The sequence below is a fragment of the Puccinia triticina genome, chromosome 18A (assembly GCF_026914185.1).
Source record: "Puccinia triticina chromosome 18A, complete sequence".
NCBI classification, from domain to species: Eukaryota; Fungi; Basidiomycota; class Pucciniomycetes; order Pucciniales; family Pucciniaceae; genus Puccinia; species Puccinia triticina.
In genome coordinates, this window is record NC_070575.1 from 2,456,336 (window position 1) to 2,470,913 (window position 14,578).

At 49.1% G+C, this 14,578-nt stretch overlaps 5 protein-coding genes across 5 annotated transcripts; 3 read left to right on the plus strand and 2 right to left on the minus strand.

Annotated features, from left to right (window-relative positions):
* Window positions 1-398: 398 nt before the first annotated feature.
* On the minus strand, window positions 399-2,723 carry PtA15_18A303 (uncharacterized protein; the record flags this gene model as incomplete). Its single annotated transcript, XM_053164830.1, has 4 exons — window positions 399-569; window positions 636-1,198; window positions 1,275-2,405; window positions 2,492-2,723. 4 exons carry the CDS (start codon window positions 2,721-2,723, stop codon window positions 399-401), a joined length of 2,097 nt encoding a protein of 698 aa, XP_053028800.1.
* A 1,178-nt stretch (window positions 2,724-3,901) lies between these two features.
* On the plus strand, window positions 3,902-4,206 carry PtA15_18A304 (uncharacterized protein; the record flags this gene model as incomplete). Its single annotated transcript, XM_053164831.1, has 2 exons — window positions 3,902-4,114; window positions 4,174-4,206. The coding sequence occupies 2 exons, from the start codon at window positions 3,902-3,904 to the stop codon at window positions 4,204-4,206; spliced, it is 246 nt and encodes an 81-aa protein (XP_053028801.1).
* A 515-nt stretch (window positions 4,207-4,721) lies between these two features.
* PtA15_18A305 (uncharacterized protein) lies at window positions 4,722-5,537 on the minus strand (the record flags this gene model as incomplete). Its single annotated transcript, XM_053164832.1, has 2 exons — window positions 4,722-5,091; window positions 5,179-5,537. The coding sequence occupies 2 exons, from the start codon at window positions 5,535-5,537 to the stop codon at window positions 4,722-4,724; spliced, it is 729 nt and encodes a 242-aa protein (XP_053028802.1).
* Window positions 5,538-5,784: 247 nt separating this feature from the next.
* On the plus strand, window positions 5,785-6,086 carry PtA15_18A306 (uncharacterized protein; the record flags this gene model as incomplete). The annotated part of the gene is made up of 2 exons (XM_053164833.1): window positions 5,785-5,949; window positions 6,054-6,086. 2 exons carry the CDS (start codon window positions 5,785-5,787, stop codon window positions 6,084-6,086), a joined length of 198 nt encoding a protein of 65 aa, XP_053028803.1.
* Window positions 6,087-7,954: 1,868 nt separating this feature from the next.
* PtA15_18A307 (uncharacterized protein) lies at window positions 7,955-8,801 on the plus strand (the record flags this gene model as incomplete). The annotated part of the gene is made up of 3 exons (XM_053164834.1): window positions 7,955-8,208; window positions 8,320-8,449; window positions 8,532-8,801. 3 exons carry the CDS (start codon window positions 7,955-7,957, stop codon window positions 8,799-8,801), a joined length of 654 nt encoding a protein of 217 aa, XP_053028804.1.
* Window positions 8,802-14,578: the final 5,777 nt, after the last annotated feature.

The window sequence follows — 14,578 nt, forward strand, 5'->3', positions numbered from 1 at the left end:
AGGAGGCATTGGGGGAGGGAGAGGTTCTGTCTCAGTGAGAGGTGATTTGTGATTTGGGGAGTGGGGGGTAGATTTTAGAGACATTTTCGTGGTTGCGGACAGAACTGATTGTTTTCCTACAATTCTCAAAAACCATTTTGACCAGGTAGTTTTTGATGAGCAACGTATGTATGGACAGCTTGATACATCCTGCTTGATCTGCTAAGAGTCTGTGTTGACATTTCAGTAAGCATTTGAAGACCATAAGAAAGCAATGTTGCATCAACAAAAGAAAACAAATCAAGCAAGAGAAAGAAAACAGATCGGTCTGCCAAACAAGAACGACAATATAGAGAAGTGAACAGACGAGAACGAACGACAATATAGAGAAGTGAACGGACGAGAACTGAAGGGTGTGGTTAAGCGAGAAGTCGTAGGAAACGGTGCAAGTTTTGAATGCCCTTTCGGTGCTCAACCGAGCCGATCCAATCACGTGTATAACAAAATTGTCGGTAATTTCCTGGAGTGTATTCAACCTCACGTCCTTCTGCAAGTTGTTCGCGAGGAAAGAGTCCAGTCTTCATATGTTTCTGTCAAAAAGAATACATGTATGGGAAGGGAGTTAATCTTTCATGAGAGAAGAAGCAGAGACGTACGGGATCAAAATGTAGGCCGGTATGAGCGTCTGGCAAGCAGTTCTTGAGGGAGATTGAAGTGTCAAGACAGGTATGGAAGAAGGGTGGAGATTGGGGATGGGAAGAGGGGGAGTTTTCCACAGTTGAGCAAGAGGGGTCTCTGGACGCTGTGGGCACCGGATTGAAGTTCGAAGGAAGAATGTCAGCGGGCCATTGGTAGAAGTCAAGGAAGGACCGCCAGAGAGGGGCGTCGAGGATCGGGCACGGATAGGCGAACATCTTGGCGGGCTGGTCCTCTGGGAAAGCCGCGGCGATGTTGCGACACAAGCCGTCGAAGCTCCGAGAGATGTCTCGCGTCTCCTGCGCCGTCACCGTCGGCTCAATTGAGTCCAGCCACACACAGACCTTCAACGCGCCCATCGGAAAGCCTGCGATCCCTTCGCTCGCCCAATAATCGAGATACGTCTTCAGACACGCCGTCAGATCTTCCTCGCTTCCCATGCTTCTTGACTCTCCCTTGGGCCCTGTCAAACTGTTTATCTCCGCCTTTAATCCTTCGAGCACATCTTCCGTGCTCAAGTTATCTATACCCAGCCAAATCGGCCAAAAAATTCAGTATTCGAAGCTTCCTCCGGCGTTGTAGTATGCAACAAGACTGACTTCGATGATCACGCCGCAGAGCCTCGAGGAATTGTTGGCGAACTGCAGGGACACGGGTTTCAGTAAAGACAAGGATTTGATCATAGATTGGCGGCGCGGGGACATCCTCAACAAGTTCGTCGGGTTCCAAGGTGAGATCCACAGTGGGGGGGCTGATGGGGAGATCGCAATGGCTAGTTTTGATTTTCTTGCGGTAAGAAAGAGGGGCGGGTAGGAGGGTCAGCGGGATATCGTCTGAGCTCTCAGAGAGGCTCCGGGCTGACTTCCGCGGATTAGCCAACACGCCACTGTCTTCCTTTTCTTCGGGGTTGGGGAGCTGAGGCGCAAAGGGGAGCTGATGGCCATTGGATAAAATTGCTTCTGCGCCAGAACTTTCAAGAGTGTAGACGAATTTCTTTTGAAGGTCGCGCCTCCAGGGCAAGTTCCCGGGGGAGACGATCTGAGAGAGTGCGGGTCTTTCGAAAGCCGACGGATTGTAGGTCATTGGTGCTGTCTGTTGGGACGGTTTAGCAGCAAGGAAGATGGGCTTAGGAGGGAGTGAGCAGGCTGACGCCGAAGGGCCTTGTGCCATCGTAACCCAGCTGTGTTGTTTGATGGTAGAGGAGCTACGTTGACTTCCCAAGTTGGTGGTATTAGCTCCCGTACCCCGTTGACTTCCTAAGTTGGTGGCATTAGCTCCCGTACCCGCGCGCTTTTTCGCAGCAGGTTTGCTACTTTGACCAGCTGGACTGGGCTGGGCGGGGAGACTAGGCTCAAAATAAGTGACCGCCACCTGGACCAAAGGGTCGAGTAGCAGGGATTGGTTCGAGAGCTCGGGGAAGAGGGGGGCGAGGAGGTGGTGGGTTGCAGCGCGGGCGGCCTCGATAGTCTGAAGGTAAAGAGTGATAGAATCGCTTGCTCGAAAAGGGTCGCGAGCAGCCCAGAGGAGAAACTTTTCCCGGGTAATAGGCCATCCTGAGGTCTTTCGGCCTGACGTGGACGTTTTCGATTCGCGTCCAGAAAAGAAGGTCAAGTATCGTGTGAGCCGCACATACGATGGGTCCTTGTGGTCAACGTATGGTTGAGTCGCAAACAAATCGTCGGATGACCGGCTTTCCCTAAATGCGGCAAGCGCTTTCTTGCCTTGTCCCCCTGGATGTATATGCAAAAGATAATATTAATAATAAAAATCATAACAAGCATTGATTTCGCGCACGTTAGCTTGTTGAAACACTTACGGGTGGCTGAACATGCGAGGAGAGTTTCCACTTCGGCATCAGTGACTGGCTCGTATGCAAGACTGCCGGCTGCTTTTTTCTTTTTTTTCTTCGCAGCCTTTATCGTCGCATTTACTTTCTGCAGCGTGGGCCCGGTTGCTGGAGTTGTCTTCGGTGTTGGATTCTCCGCTGTCGCAGTTTTCGTGATGGCAGTGGCGGGCGAGTGGGCTGAGGGTGGGTTTTGAGTGGACATCGTGGCGGGGTCCCTGCCCATAAAAAAATGGCGTGGGAAAGCCACTCGCATGGAGCCGGGGGCCCCGTGCGAAGCACTGCTGCTGCTGCTGCGGCGGCGGCGGCGCGGCCTACCCGCCAGCTGGCGCGGTCGGAGCACCAGCCGAGGAGGATTCGGGGCAGACTGTACCAAGCTACGAAGTACCAAGCCGGCGAGGGGGAGTCCTCGTCTTCCCAACGGTACCCTTCCTGCTGAAGACGAATCATCATTGGCAGATCGGTGCTCTTACAGATTCTACCTGCCCAGGGATGTGACTTATTCCCGTCCTCGAATTAGAGGCAAAAAAAACAGAAAAAGAAAGAAAGACACAGGAGAAAGATTGATACACCGATCCAGAAAATCAGAAAGAGAATTGAGGGAATGAAATTTGAAGATCGAAAACGTGTGGAAACAGAGAAATAAAAGGAAAAGATAAGAGGATAAAAATAGAGCGTAAATAAATGTGCCCGGCTTTTCTGTGTTTGGCTTTAGCATACCGGGCAATCATTGATCACAACATTTTATTAGTCATCATAATCATCTCTCTTTGTGGAGGGGGGACGCCGTCCCGCAGGGACCCTCCGAAGAGGTCGCTTCGCTCCCCCGAGGAGGAGGGAGTTAGCTAAGTTAGGGCTAATTGCCAAGTCCGCCGTGCGCTGAGGGAATCCTGAGCCGGGACCCAGTTAGTCGATTCGGAAATGGCCCGGCCCGGCAATTGCGTCCTCCCGGGCACCACGGCGATAGCTAAGATTGCCATGCAGACTGACCATCAGGCGGCGGGAGCCGGCCGACTTCAGAATCCCAAATCCTAGGGAGTCTGTGCGAGCCGATATTCTGACGCAGACTGGCCCGCTTTTCCAACCGGAAATTAGTGGCGGGAGTCGGTCCGATTGAGAATCTAGCATTCCGAATCCTCGCCGCCGCTGCCCATAAAGGGCACCTGTCTTTCCCACTCGGCCTGATTCCTTCATCCCCATCTTGAACCGCATCGCACCGCAACAGCTACTCCAACCCACTCCCCAAACAATCCACTCCCCAAAAAACTGACCAAACCCCGCTAGACCGCTAAACTAACTGACCTTCACCCCCATCCAATCCCCCCACCCCAACCCATCCCGCGAATTTTTGTTTCTGCACGACTTTTTTTGTCTTGTTACAGGATGTCTACCATAGCAATGTACGCAATCGACGATTTCACGGTCTATTTGATGCCCAAGCAGGCAGCCCCCGCGTGCCCCCCATGCCAATCAAACATCCTTCACTCAGTCTTCGAAGACGATGATGAGGATTACGAAGTGCCAATGTCCCTGCTATCCAAAGTCAACCAAGTATTCAAAAAGATCTCCGTCGTTCGCGCTAACCTTCCTAAGGCCGTCTCTCCCAAGTTTCTCTCTCGTTCTCGGCTCCGTTCTCTCACTTTCTCTCGTCATAGCTCGAAATCTCTTACTACCAGTCCCCGTTCTAGTACTTCAGATTGATCACCTCTTCTTTTGGCAGTCTGTTTCCTCCTGAAAAAATCATCAAAAGTCCATAAGTCTTTTTCTCTCTTTTTTTCTTCTTCTGCTTGGTCTGTTGCTACCAAGCTCGTCTCTCTCTGGGCTTGTAGTGTTTCATTTTCTCTGCTTTATCTCTCTCTCTCTTTTTATCTTCTCTCATCTTTAAATTTCTGTGAGTTTTGTAGCTTGATATGTATATGTTTTTTTCTGAGAGGGCGGCAGTTATGCGATTGGTATCATGATAATTGAACAAGCCACATAGCAGGTTGAGTCGCTGTTCCACGAAGCGGCAAACAAGACCCACATCCCGGCACCACGCTGCCAGAAGCACAGACCAAGTGACTGATTGGAAAGGCAGCTCCAATGTGCCTTCCCAATCTCTTGTCATCGGACGGGACAGCCATGTCCGCCAGGAGCTCGAACTACCTGTCCCTCCAGGTAGATTAGCAGTAGCAGGCGGGTGGATCTGCTCAGCCCGGCGGCTCTAACTTGGACGACCTTGCCCGGCAAGAGTGACAAGAGTCCGGCCAGGCGTGACCATGCCCTTGTTGGATCTTCCTTTCCCCTTGGTGTTGTCAGGCATGGGTGTATGAGATGGTAATCTCTCTGTGTATTGCAGACAAATGAGGGTGGCGAGACGCACACAGCTCCATCCGTGTGAAGAACGTTCGCTCTCGGTCTGGTCAACAATGTCTCGTGGCTTGTCGAGCAAGGTCCCTTTTGCCGATGAGGAAGGTCGAGTATCAACTAGGACTTTGTTCTTGACCGACAAAAGCCATGTGCAGGCTGCTGTATTCACGCGCCGGTCGCGGGCCCCGCCCATCGGCCAGACTTCTTTCCCGAATCCCGACGTCCTTGGTCAGTCCACTGTTGTCATCAATACTGACCAGCCACAGACCGGTGCAAGGAGAAGCCTGCGGGCGAATGATCACAGTGTGCACATTGGCCTGGTGGAGCCTGCGTGCGAATGATCATCGGGTGCACATTCGAGCGCAAATGGTGGCAGTACCTCTCGGACCGACCCGTCCGGTGCATTCTGATTGATTCGGAAGCGGACCGGTAATACGTGACAAATCGATGCTGAAGGCCTATGATGAGTGGATTCGGAAGCGGCCCGGGCCGGCATATCTGGTGGGCGATAGCGGAGACCTCGATGCACACTGACCCTCAGGCAGCGCGACGCGGCCCGAGTCACAATCCCGGCTCTTAGTGAGCCTGTGCTAGCCCAGATTGTGACACCGACCGGCTCACTTTTCTGACCGGAAAGTGGCGGCAGCCGGTCCGATTGCCAATCTGACATCCCGAATCCTTGCCGCCGCTTCGCATAAAGGGCGCCTGTTTCCCCCACTCGCCCTTGCTCCTTCATCCCATCCTTCACCACAACAGCTGCACCCCATCCCTCCAACCCACCCCCAAACAATCCACTCCCCAAAAAACTGACCAAACCCCGCTAGACCGTTGGACTAACTGACCTTCACCCCCACCAAATCCCCCCGCCCTAACCCCCCGCTTCCGCACTCTTCGCCGCTTTTTTGTGTTGTTATAGGATGTCTACCATAGGAATGTACGCAATCAACGATTTTTCGGTCTATCTGATGCCCAAGCAGGCAGCCCCCGCGTGCCCCCCATGCCAATCGAACGTGCTCAAGTCGGTCTTCGAAGACGACGAGGAGGATGTCAAGATTGAGCGGGCGATGTCCCTGCGCGCCAAAGTGACTCAAGCATTCACAAAAATCTCCTTCATTCGTGCTAAACCTCCTAAGGCTGCCTCTCTTTCTCACTCTGGGCTTCGTTATCTCACTTTCTCTCGCCGAAGCTCGAAATCTCTTCCTACCAGTCCTTGCTCTAGTACCTCGGATTGATCACTTCTTCTTTTTCTCGCAATCTGTTAACCCAAACCAAAACAAACAAAAGTCTATAAGTCTGTCTGTTTCTCTTTTTCGTCTTGTGCTTGGGATGTGGCTATCGATTTCCTTCTCCTGTGTTTGTGTAGTGCATCCTTTCCTCATTCTCTTCTTTCTCTACTCTCTCTATTTTCATATCTGTTGTAGTCCTCTATCTCTTTTTTGTCTCCATCTCTTTTCCTCTTCTTTATTTTCTCCATCTCTTTGTGTTCTTTTCTCATTCTCCAATTTCCCCAAGCTGCAAAGCTTGTTTCTTTTGAAAGAGTTTATTTATTGTGAGTGATCCGCGACTCCCCCTGTCCAAGATCATGAACTGGGAGGCCGCGCCGCTGTTCCCCAAAGCGGCAAACAGACCTTGCCACTGGCGCCGGCCAGCACCTCCAAGTCCGACCACGCAGTCAAAGAAACTAACTGACAGAAGGGATGGGTTGGAAAGGCTGCCCCATTTGCCTTTCCGACCCGTTGGTGACGGACGACCCTGTCCGCCCAGATAACTCGCCTGTCCCTGCGGCCGGCATGCGGGAGCATCTGCTCCCCCCTCAGGCTGCGTGTTCTTTTGTATGCAGACGCCCTTTTGTCGGACAAGAGGGCATCACCAAGACTGGACCTTTCTCTCCGGTCGATGCTCTCAGAGGTGAGTGCAGGCCAGCCAGTGTCCTCTCTGGGCAATGAAGACGAATGATCAGCGCCCGCAAACAACTATTTGTCGGGGGAATCTAGCCAAGAGCTGCCTGTTACTTATGGAGAGGTTGCTTTCAATGGCCGACGCGGCCGGCTCGTTTCACGACCGACAGAAGCCACGTGTAAGCTGGGTGCTGGATTCCTCCGCCGGCCCCGGTCATCAGTCCTGCCACCGACCATGCCGCCCGCGCTCATCGCAAGATCTCTTTGCCATCGTTGAGATGTATCACCCTCGAACCGGCTCTCTATCCAATCAGATAATGCACCTTGGTTTCAAAAAATTGTGCTGAAAAAGATTGTGTCCCGTCTTTGACAGTGCTGAAAAAGATTGTGTCCCGTCTTTGACAACTGGATATCCTCATGACCCCGGTCTTTATCACCGGCCATAGTACCGGCACTCGTTATGTGGACCTAACTATCGATTTTCGACGAGCACATAGGCTCATGTAACTGTGGTGTAATTATAAGCTGCTAACCTGGTTGCCACATTTTCTCCCCCAAAACCTTGTTGAGAGATGTGTCCGGTCGTGTCGAATGGGTTACCTGATTGCCGTCCGATGAATTACCCTTAAAATCGGCACCATTGCTGACCTTCCTACTCGAGTGTGTACCGTGCCCCCAAAAAACGTATGGAATTGCGAAGGGAGTCTCCCAGAACTGCGAGAGAGAAAACCTATGTAAAACAGGTTTAGAGGTCGACGAGGGTGGCGTCAAAGGCCGACCAATAACACTGCAAGCAGGCGACGAACTTACGATGGAAGAGGCCGAAGTGTTCAAGGAGGTTGATCGAGGACGACGGATGAGATGGTTAGGGAAATGCAACGAGGGGTCGATGTCCTGTGCCCGGCCCGGATGATTGAGGCCGATGACGGAGGTCCGGGGGCCCGAGCGACCCGAGCAGAGCCGAGCAGAGCCGAGCAGGCAGTGTGACGCAATCGTCTGCGCCAGATTGCGTCATACATCGCCCGCGGCCAGAGGAGAAGCGCAGGGGACGGCCGGGCTGTGTACAATCCAGGGCCAACTACAACATCAGTCCCTTGAGCCTTTGAGCATCCCTTCCTACGCAGAACCAACGCCATACACACACATTTTCAGTTTATCTCCGGCTTGAGAATCGCCAGTCAGCTCCAAGATGCCGTCGGTCAGGTTAGGATCAGTCGCGCCCGAATTCTCTGCCGAGACGACGAATGGTCCGATCAAGTCCTTCCACGAGTGGACAGCCGATTCATGGGCCATCCTCTTCTCTCATCCTGCCGACTTTACGCCCGTTTGCACCACCGAGCTGGGCGAGGTTGCCCGACGACAAAAGGACTTCGAGGCTCGTAATACCAAAGTCATCGGCCTCAGCTGCAACGAGCTCAAGTCTCATGATGACTGGATCAAAGAGTATGCAGTTCTCGTTCTACCCCTGCTTGGTCCTACCGTCTTGAAATTAGGAGGAATCGATCGGAGTTGTGACTTAGGATAATCCTGACCTCCTACATGACCGTTTCTCAGCATTAACCGTGTCAACTCAGTCCAATTATCTTTTCCAATCATCGCTGATCCCGACCGCAAGATAGCCACTCTGTACGACATGTTGGATGAACAGGATCTAACCAACCGCGACAGCAAGGGCGTACCATTTGTAAGTTTTCCGAAAAAAACCCCGACCCTTTTTTTGTCGGCTAACTTCGACAATTCTGCCCATATACCCGCTCATCCACTAGACTGTCCGATCAGTATTCGTCATCGATCCCGCGAAGAAGGTTAGACTGATCCTGCAGTACCCAGCCTCGACCGGTCGCCAATTTGACGAAATCATTCGCGCCTTGGACTCGCTCCAACTCGGCGACAAACATCCCGTCACCACGCCAGCCAATTGGACCCCTGGCCAGCCAGTCATCGTTCATCCCTCAGTCACTAACCAAGATGCTGAAAAAATATTCCCCAACCCCATCGACCACAAGACCCCTTACCTCAGAATGACCTCCTTGTAATCTAACAAGTCTTGCGACTATCATCCATCTTGTAATGTAAACAAGAAATGTCAAACATTCTTACTTCACACATACCACCCATACCTTTTCTGTCAACACCGGCATTGATGTTAAAACCTGAACCAACTTCATGATTACCCATACACACACGATAACGGAAATCATAGCCGTCATTCTTGACTGGAAATTGGGCCTATTAGTTGTAGGCCTTGGTTGGCACTGGTATTGATATAGGCAATATAATCTAAGTTCACTAAAACCTGCAACTCATGGAACTTTGATCAAGGGTTTCCCCTTATGATATACAGGTTTTAGTATCTCAGATTAAATCCAACAAGTTCAGTGAGTGTTAACTCAGTGGGGCTTGCTAGCCAGTACCCCAAGCCCCCTTTGCCTTTGACACACCCCCAAGGCTTTAAAGTGCCTAAGTGGGGGTGCGTGGGGGAACAATAGCCCAAAACTGACCCTCATTTTATACCCCTGCTCCTCACACCCAGTGCTCATCACCCATGACTCTGCATGGAACCCACGCTTTCAAGAAGCTTCAAATCCGCACCAGATAGTCAACATTTGGACCGTTGTGGTGTGCTGTGCCCGTTGCAATGCCAAAAGGAAATATGAAAAGGTATCATGATAGTACAGTTACATACAGGTGGAACCCATTACAAGAGGAGGAGATAATCTTACACAACAGTTACAACATTTACACACATACACCCTTTGGTAGCCACGGCGGATTGGACAGAAGAATACACGACATAGATACAAGGACGAGGAAGGAGGAAGGAAGGAGGACCAGAAAGAGGCTTTGACCCCCAAATCCTGGAAAGGATGAGTATTCTAGTTGGGTGCAGAGTGCATGGAAGGTGGCTTGGTTACATAGCAACACATTCTGAAGGATATGGAAGGTGGCTTGGGTACATAGCAACGCATGACATCAGGCAGTGCAATATACGCAGGCAGATAAGGTGTACAAATAGTGTCACTGCAGCATAATTCCCTCATTGTTTGTGTGGCTGTGCAGTACAGGTGTACATATGCTGTGCAACTGAGATCCCCTGCAGCTAAATTCCCTCAAACGCATTCCCTGGAGCTAAAATCCCTCACTCTTCATTATAAAAGGAGCTCTTCTCCCCCCCATAATTTCTCTTTTTGATCATCAACCTACAGAGGTCTGGTCACATATGGTAGTTTAGCAGTAGTAGTCTTGAGTAGCGTAGAGTCAGTCAGTCAGTAGAGTGTTAGTGCAGTAGTAGAACCAACAATCAACAACCAACCAACTAACCAACCAACCAACAAACCATTCTCCTTATTAGCATATTAGTAGTAGTAGTAGTATAAGTAGAAGTAGTAGTACAAATTATAACATCAACAACAGTAGAGTAACTTCACCATAACAAAACACGTTATCCTTAGTTATAACCGGTCTGGAAAACACATTGAATCAGATATTTAGGTCTGATAGAGATTACTATATAAAAGTAAGAGCTATCTTGGAATCTGCCACATTTTTCTTAAATATTGATTACAAGACTCTTGGTTATTTGCATAGTACTATTAGAGGGGCAGGTCTTTCAAACCACCCGTAGATTGTAGTAGCCTTTCAACCTATTAGCAATTTATTTCCCCCCTCAAAGGAACTTCGATTACCCATCCATCCCTGGAGTCCTACACCGTATCAGGCCTTTGGCCCAGTTTCATCCCCATTACCAATACTCCTTCCCTCAATTGCCTTCACAATGTTTCACTGTCACCCTATTTGTCCACACCTGCTTTGAACAGGCCACCCCATTGAATGCAGCTTGGCCCGTAAGGAAGTCTGTATTTCTTGTACTCTGACCACCACAGCACGGGAACCCATGTGATCTTATCAAGCCTGTCAGATTTCAGGCCCGGGCCCGCTCAAATCCACCGCAAACCCAGACCACCCTGGTTCAACCCAGCCAAGCCACAGCCTCTTCACATCTACTGATATCCACGTTGGCTCCTTGCAACAAGCCCTCAATGGTAAGTAAAACCCTTCACAACTTCTCATCAAAGACTGAACCAGGCCCTGAAATGCAACCAACCCTGATGTACAAGTCAACAAACTAATTTAAATCCCTTCTTGCTTACCGTGTTGTTCAGACAACAAGAACATGATCGTGGACCCTCAAACCAACCAAGACCAATCCGGTGCAATCACGTCCCTGTTTACTTGGACTGGCCTGTTGTAGTCACAACCAAGCCTCAGTACGTAGCAACAGAAGCTCCACCTGTTCCGCTATATGAAACCCTATAAAGAGAGCACTGACACTCTTGAATTTTCTTTTGTTGTTCTCTCAGTCATCTCACTTCACTCATAGCTCACATTTCTGCACCCTGCTTCTCATTTACTCACCAATCAGATTTCCCAGCTCCACAACCTAGCTCTTTTTTCATTGTTATCATTGACAGTTTGCAACAACCTTATACCGCACCCGTGTTCTTTTTGGACCTGTTTTTTCATCCTATCTCTTTCTTCCTCTTATCCCGTTGTAAAGCTCAAAAGTGTTCCTGAGAACCTTTTGAGTGCAGAAAGGGATGTATGAGGAAACCTCTGCCTTTCCTGGTTCACTAGACACTAAAACAAGCCCACCAATCTCAGATTGGAAGGTTTAATGTAGTGATAATGGGGTGTTATCAAAAGATAACTGTTGTTATAAAGTGGGTGCAATGAAGTTGCTAAAATTTGTTATGAATGAGGAGTCTGGACTTCAACCAGGTGATATTTGGCCAAATAGGACCACTCAGAGAGTTGTGTTATGTAATGTGTGTAGGTAAGTGTTGTAATAGGTGTAAAATCAAAATATAGAGTGACTGATATATTGTGGAGTGAGCAGTTTGTGTACTTTTTTATAGGGGAAACTGAGTGCAGGTTGTCTGCTGGGGGAAAGTTACAACAGCGGAGGAGAGCCTTCTTTTATAGACAACAGTGAGGGATTTTAGCTCCAGAGGAGCTCCACCTGAGAGATTTTAGCTAGGTACATGAGGGTTTTTGGCTAGAACATATGCTGAATGGGTGAATGTGATTGGTCAGGACTGTACATGTGATTGTGGGTTATGATCTGCAGGCTGAATCAGGGGGTGTGATTGGTCAGGACAGGATGTTAGTGTAGTCATCCTGTAACCAGGTCACCTGCTGTTTTAATGCAACAAAAATCCACTAGCGCATGCAGCTAATGCATGCAGCTATCACATGCAGCTATCACCTGCATGAGTGCCTGCATGTGTACACTGTATGTATGTAAGTGATGATGCAGCTATGTGTAAATATGTATGTAGCTATGTATGTAACCGTGTGTGTAAACCAAGTGTTGTAAATGTGGTTTGTGTAACTGGTTGAGGTTGTAAGGGATGTTGTGAGTGTGTGAAAGTATGTAACTTCTGACACCATGGGAGTTTGCTTGTTGTTAAAGAACCCTGTTAGATATATCCTGGAACATTAACCTCAAAACACGCTGAAGTCATGATGAATTCATGTTGAGATGATGCTCAATTGAGCTGAAGGAATGCTGAAAGAGGGTTGAATTTGATCAAAAACATGCCCAAACTTGACCCTATGTATTATTGGAACCATTTGAGAACTCATTTTAGAATGCCTTGCAAAGAAATATCAAATACTTTGTAGAAAAACAGATTTGCTTCCCGCACGGAGGGAAACTTGTTGCGCACGGGAATTTCCTTTGACTCAACGTCATGTGATGTTGGGCCCCCCTCCATGCGCGCCACCAGCTTCCCCCAAAAAACTATCCGCACACGGGGGTGCCGTGCGGTAACAGGTGGGCGGGTTGAGACACTCCGGCCATCCAGAGGAGACAATCCCCTCAATGACTGGCACAGACCGGTCATTGAGAGGACACATCCCCCTCGATGACCGGAATAGACCAGTCATTGAGAGGCTACATCCCTCTCAATGACCGGTCTTTTCCGGTCATCAAGAGGCTACATCCCTCTCAATGACCGGTCTTTTCCGGTCATAAGCTACATCCCTCTAGATGACCGGAATAGATCGGTCATTGAGAAAATACGTCTCTCTCAATGACCGGCATTCCAGTCATGAAGAGGACACATTCCTCTCAATGACCGGAATAGACCGGTCATAGAAAGGGATTTAGCCTCTCAATGACTGGTCTGTACCAGTCATCAAAAGAGATGTAGCCTCTCAATGACCAGAATGCCGGTCATTGGGAGGGATGTAGCCTCTCAATGACTGGTCTATTCTGGTCATCAAGAGGGATGTAGCCTCTTGATGACCGGTCTGTGCCGGTCATCAAGGGGATTGTCTCCTCTGGATGGCCGGAGTGTCTCAACCCGCCCACCTGTTACCGCACGGCACCCCCGTGTGCGGATAGTTTTTTGGGGGAGGCTGGTGGCGCGCACGGAGGGGGGACCAACGTCACATGACGTCGAGCCAACGGAAATTCCCGTGTGCAACAAGTTTCCCTCCGTGCGCAAAGTAAATCTGTAGAAAAAAGGGGTTTTTCACGGGAATGATACACTTGGATTTATCATGTGTTTATCATAAATTCCAAAAATCTTTATGTATGTTAGTGTCACAAAAAAATGCACATGTACATTTGTGTGACACATTCTTCAGTTTCTAAAGTTTTTCAAAACATAGCTGAAGCTCAGGGAAAAGTCCATGGGAAAAAATCTCATATTAACTAGGAGTTGGACATGACTTCATAAAGTCTCCCTAAAATTATATTTATACATATTTCTGAAAATTACATACAATTGGTGAAGGGTCCACATAAGCCTGTGGTGCTGCATGCACACTCAGCTTGGTGTCAGCTGTCTTGGTGATGAAAAATGTGACAAACCACAATGCATGTGTAAATTTGTGTAAAATATTCTTCAGCTGCTAAATTTTTTCCCCAGGGAGTTCAAATTCTGGGACAATTCCAGGAGGGCCTCAGATTACAAGGGGTTTGTGAATGACTTCAGAAAATCTCCTCAAAGAGATTTATGTACAGATGTATGAAAATAAAGTGAAATTTTTCAAGGATTCTCTGAATCCCCTGGCTCTGCAGGGGCACTAAGTGTGGCGCAATTTTGTTTTGTGATGGACAATGTGTCACACAAGCGTGCGCGCGTACGTTTGTGTGACACAAGTTGTCACACAAGCCCACACGCATTATATGTTTGTGTGACAGTGGGACCTTCAGCCAATGCAAGCCAAAGTCAAACCATAGTACCAGGGCAAAATCAGACCTCCCAGAGTCTCACTACACTCCATCATAAGTTTGAACCATGTGCAATAGAAAAAAATTAACAAAAACTAGCAGGTTTTTGGTGTGCACCCTGAAAAAATAGTTTCTGAGAAACCAACAGGGTGTGTTTAAAAAGAGGTCAAAAATCATCACCATCAAAACATGAGGAACTTTGGTCAAGATTGAGGATCAAGTAAGGGCCTGTACCATAGCCAGAATTTCCAAATTTCAATTTTGAGCCCAATTTCACTTTCATCAAAACATGAAATTCACACACTCAAAATTCATTGACCCAAAATGATGTCCCATGGCACCAACTCAGCCCTGGCTTCCCAGCACATCAACGCAGCCCTGGCTTTCCGGCAAAGAATGCAACTCACCTCACATCCATCCAGCCCATACAAACACCCCACAGCACGGTCAATCAACCCCCCAACATCATCACATCTACTCACTCCTCCCCTCCCAACAGCCATCACATTGCACCTCCAGCCCCGGCCTATTGCCCCCCCCCCTCTTACCCAAAAATTTCAAAGCCACACC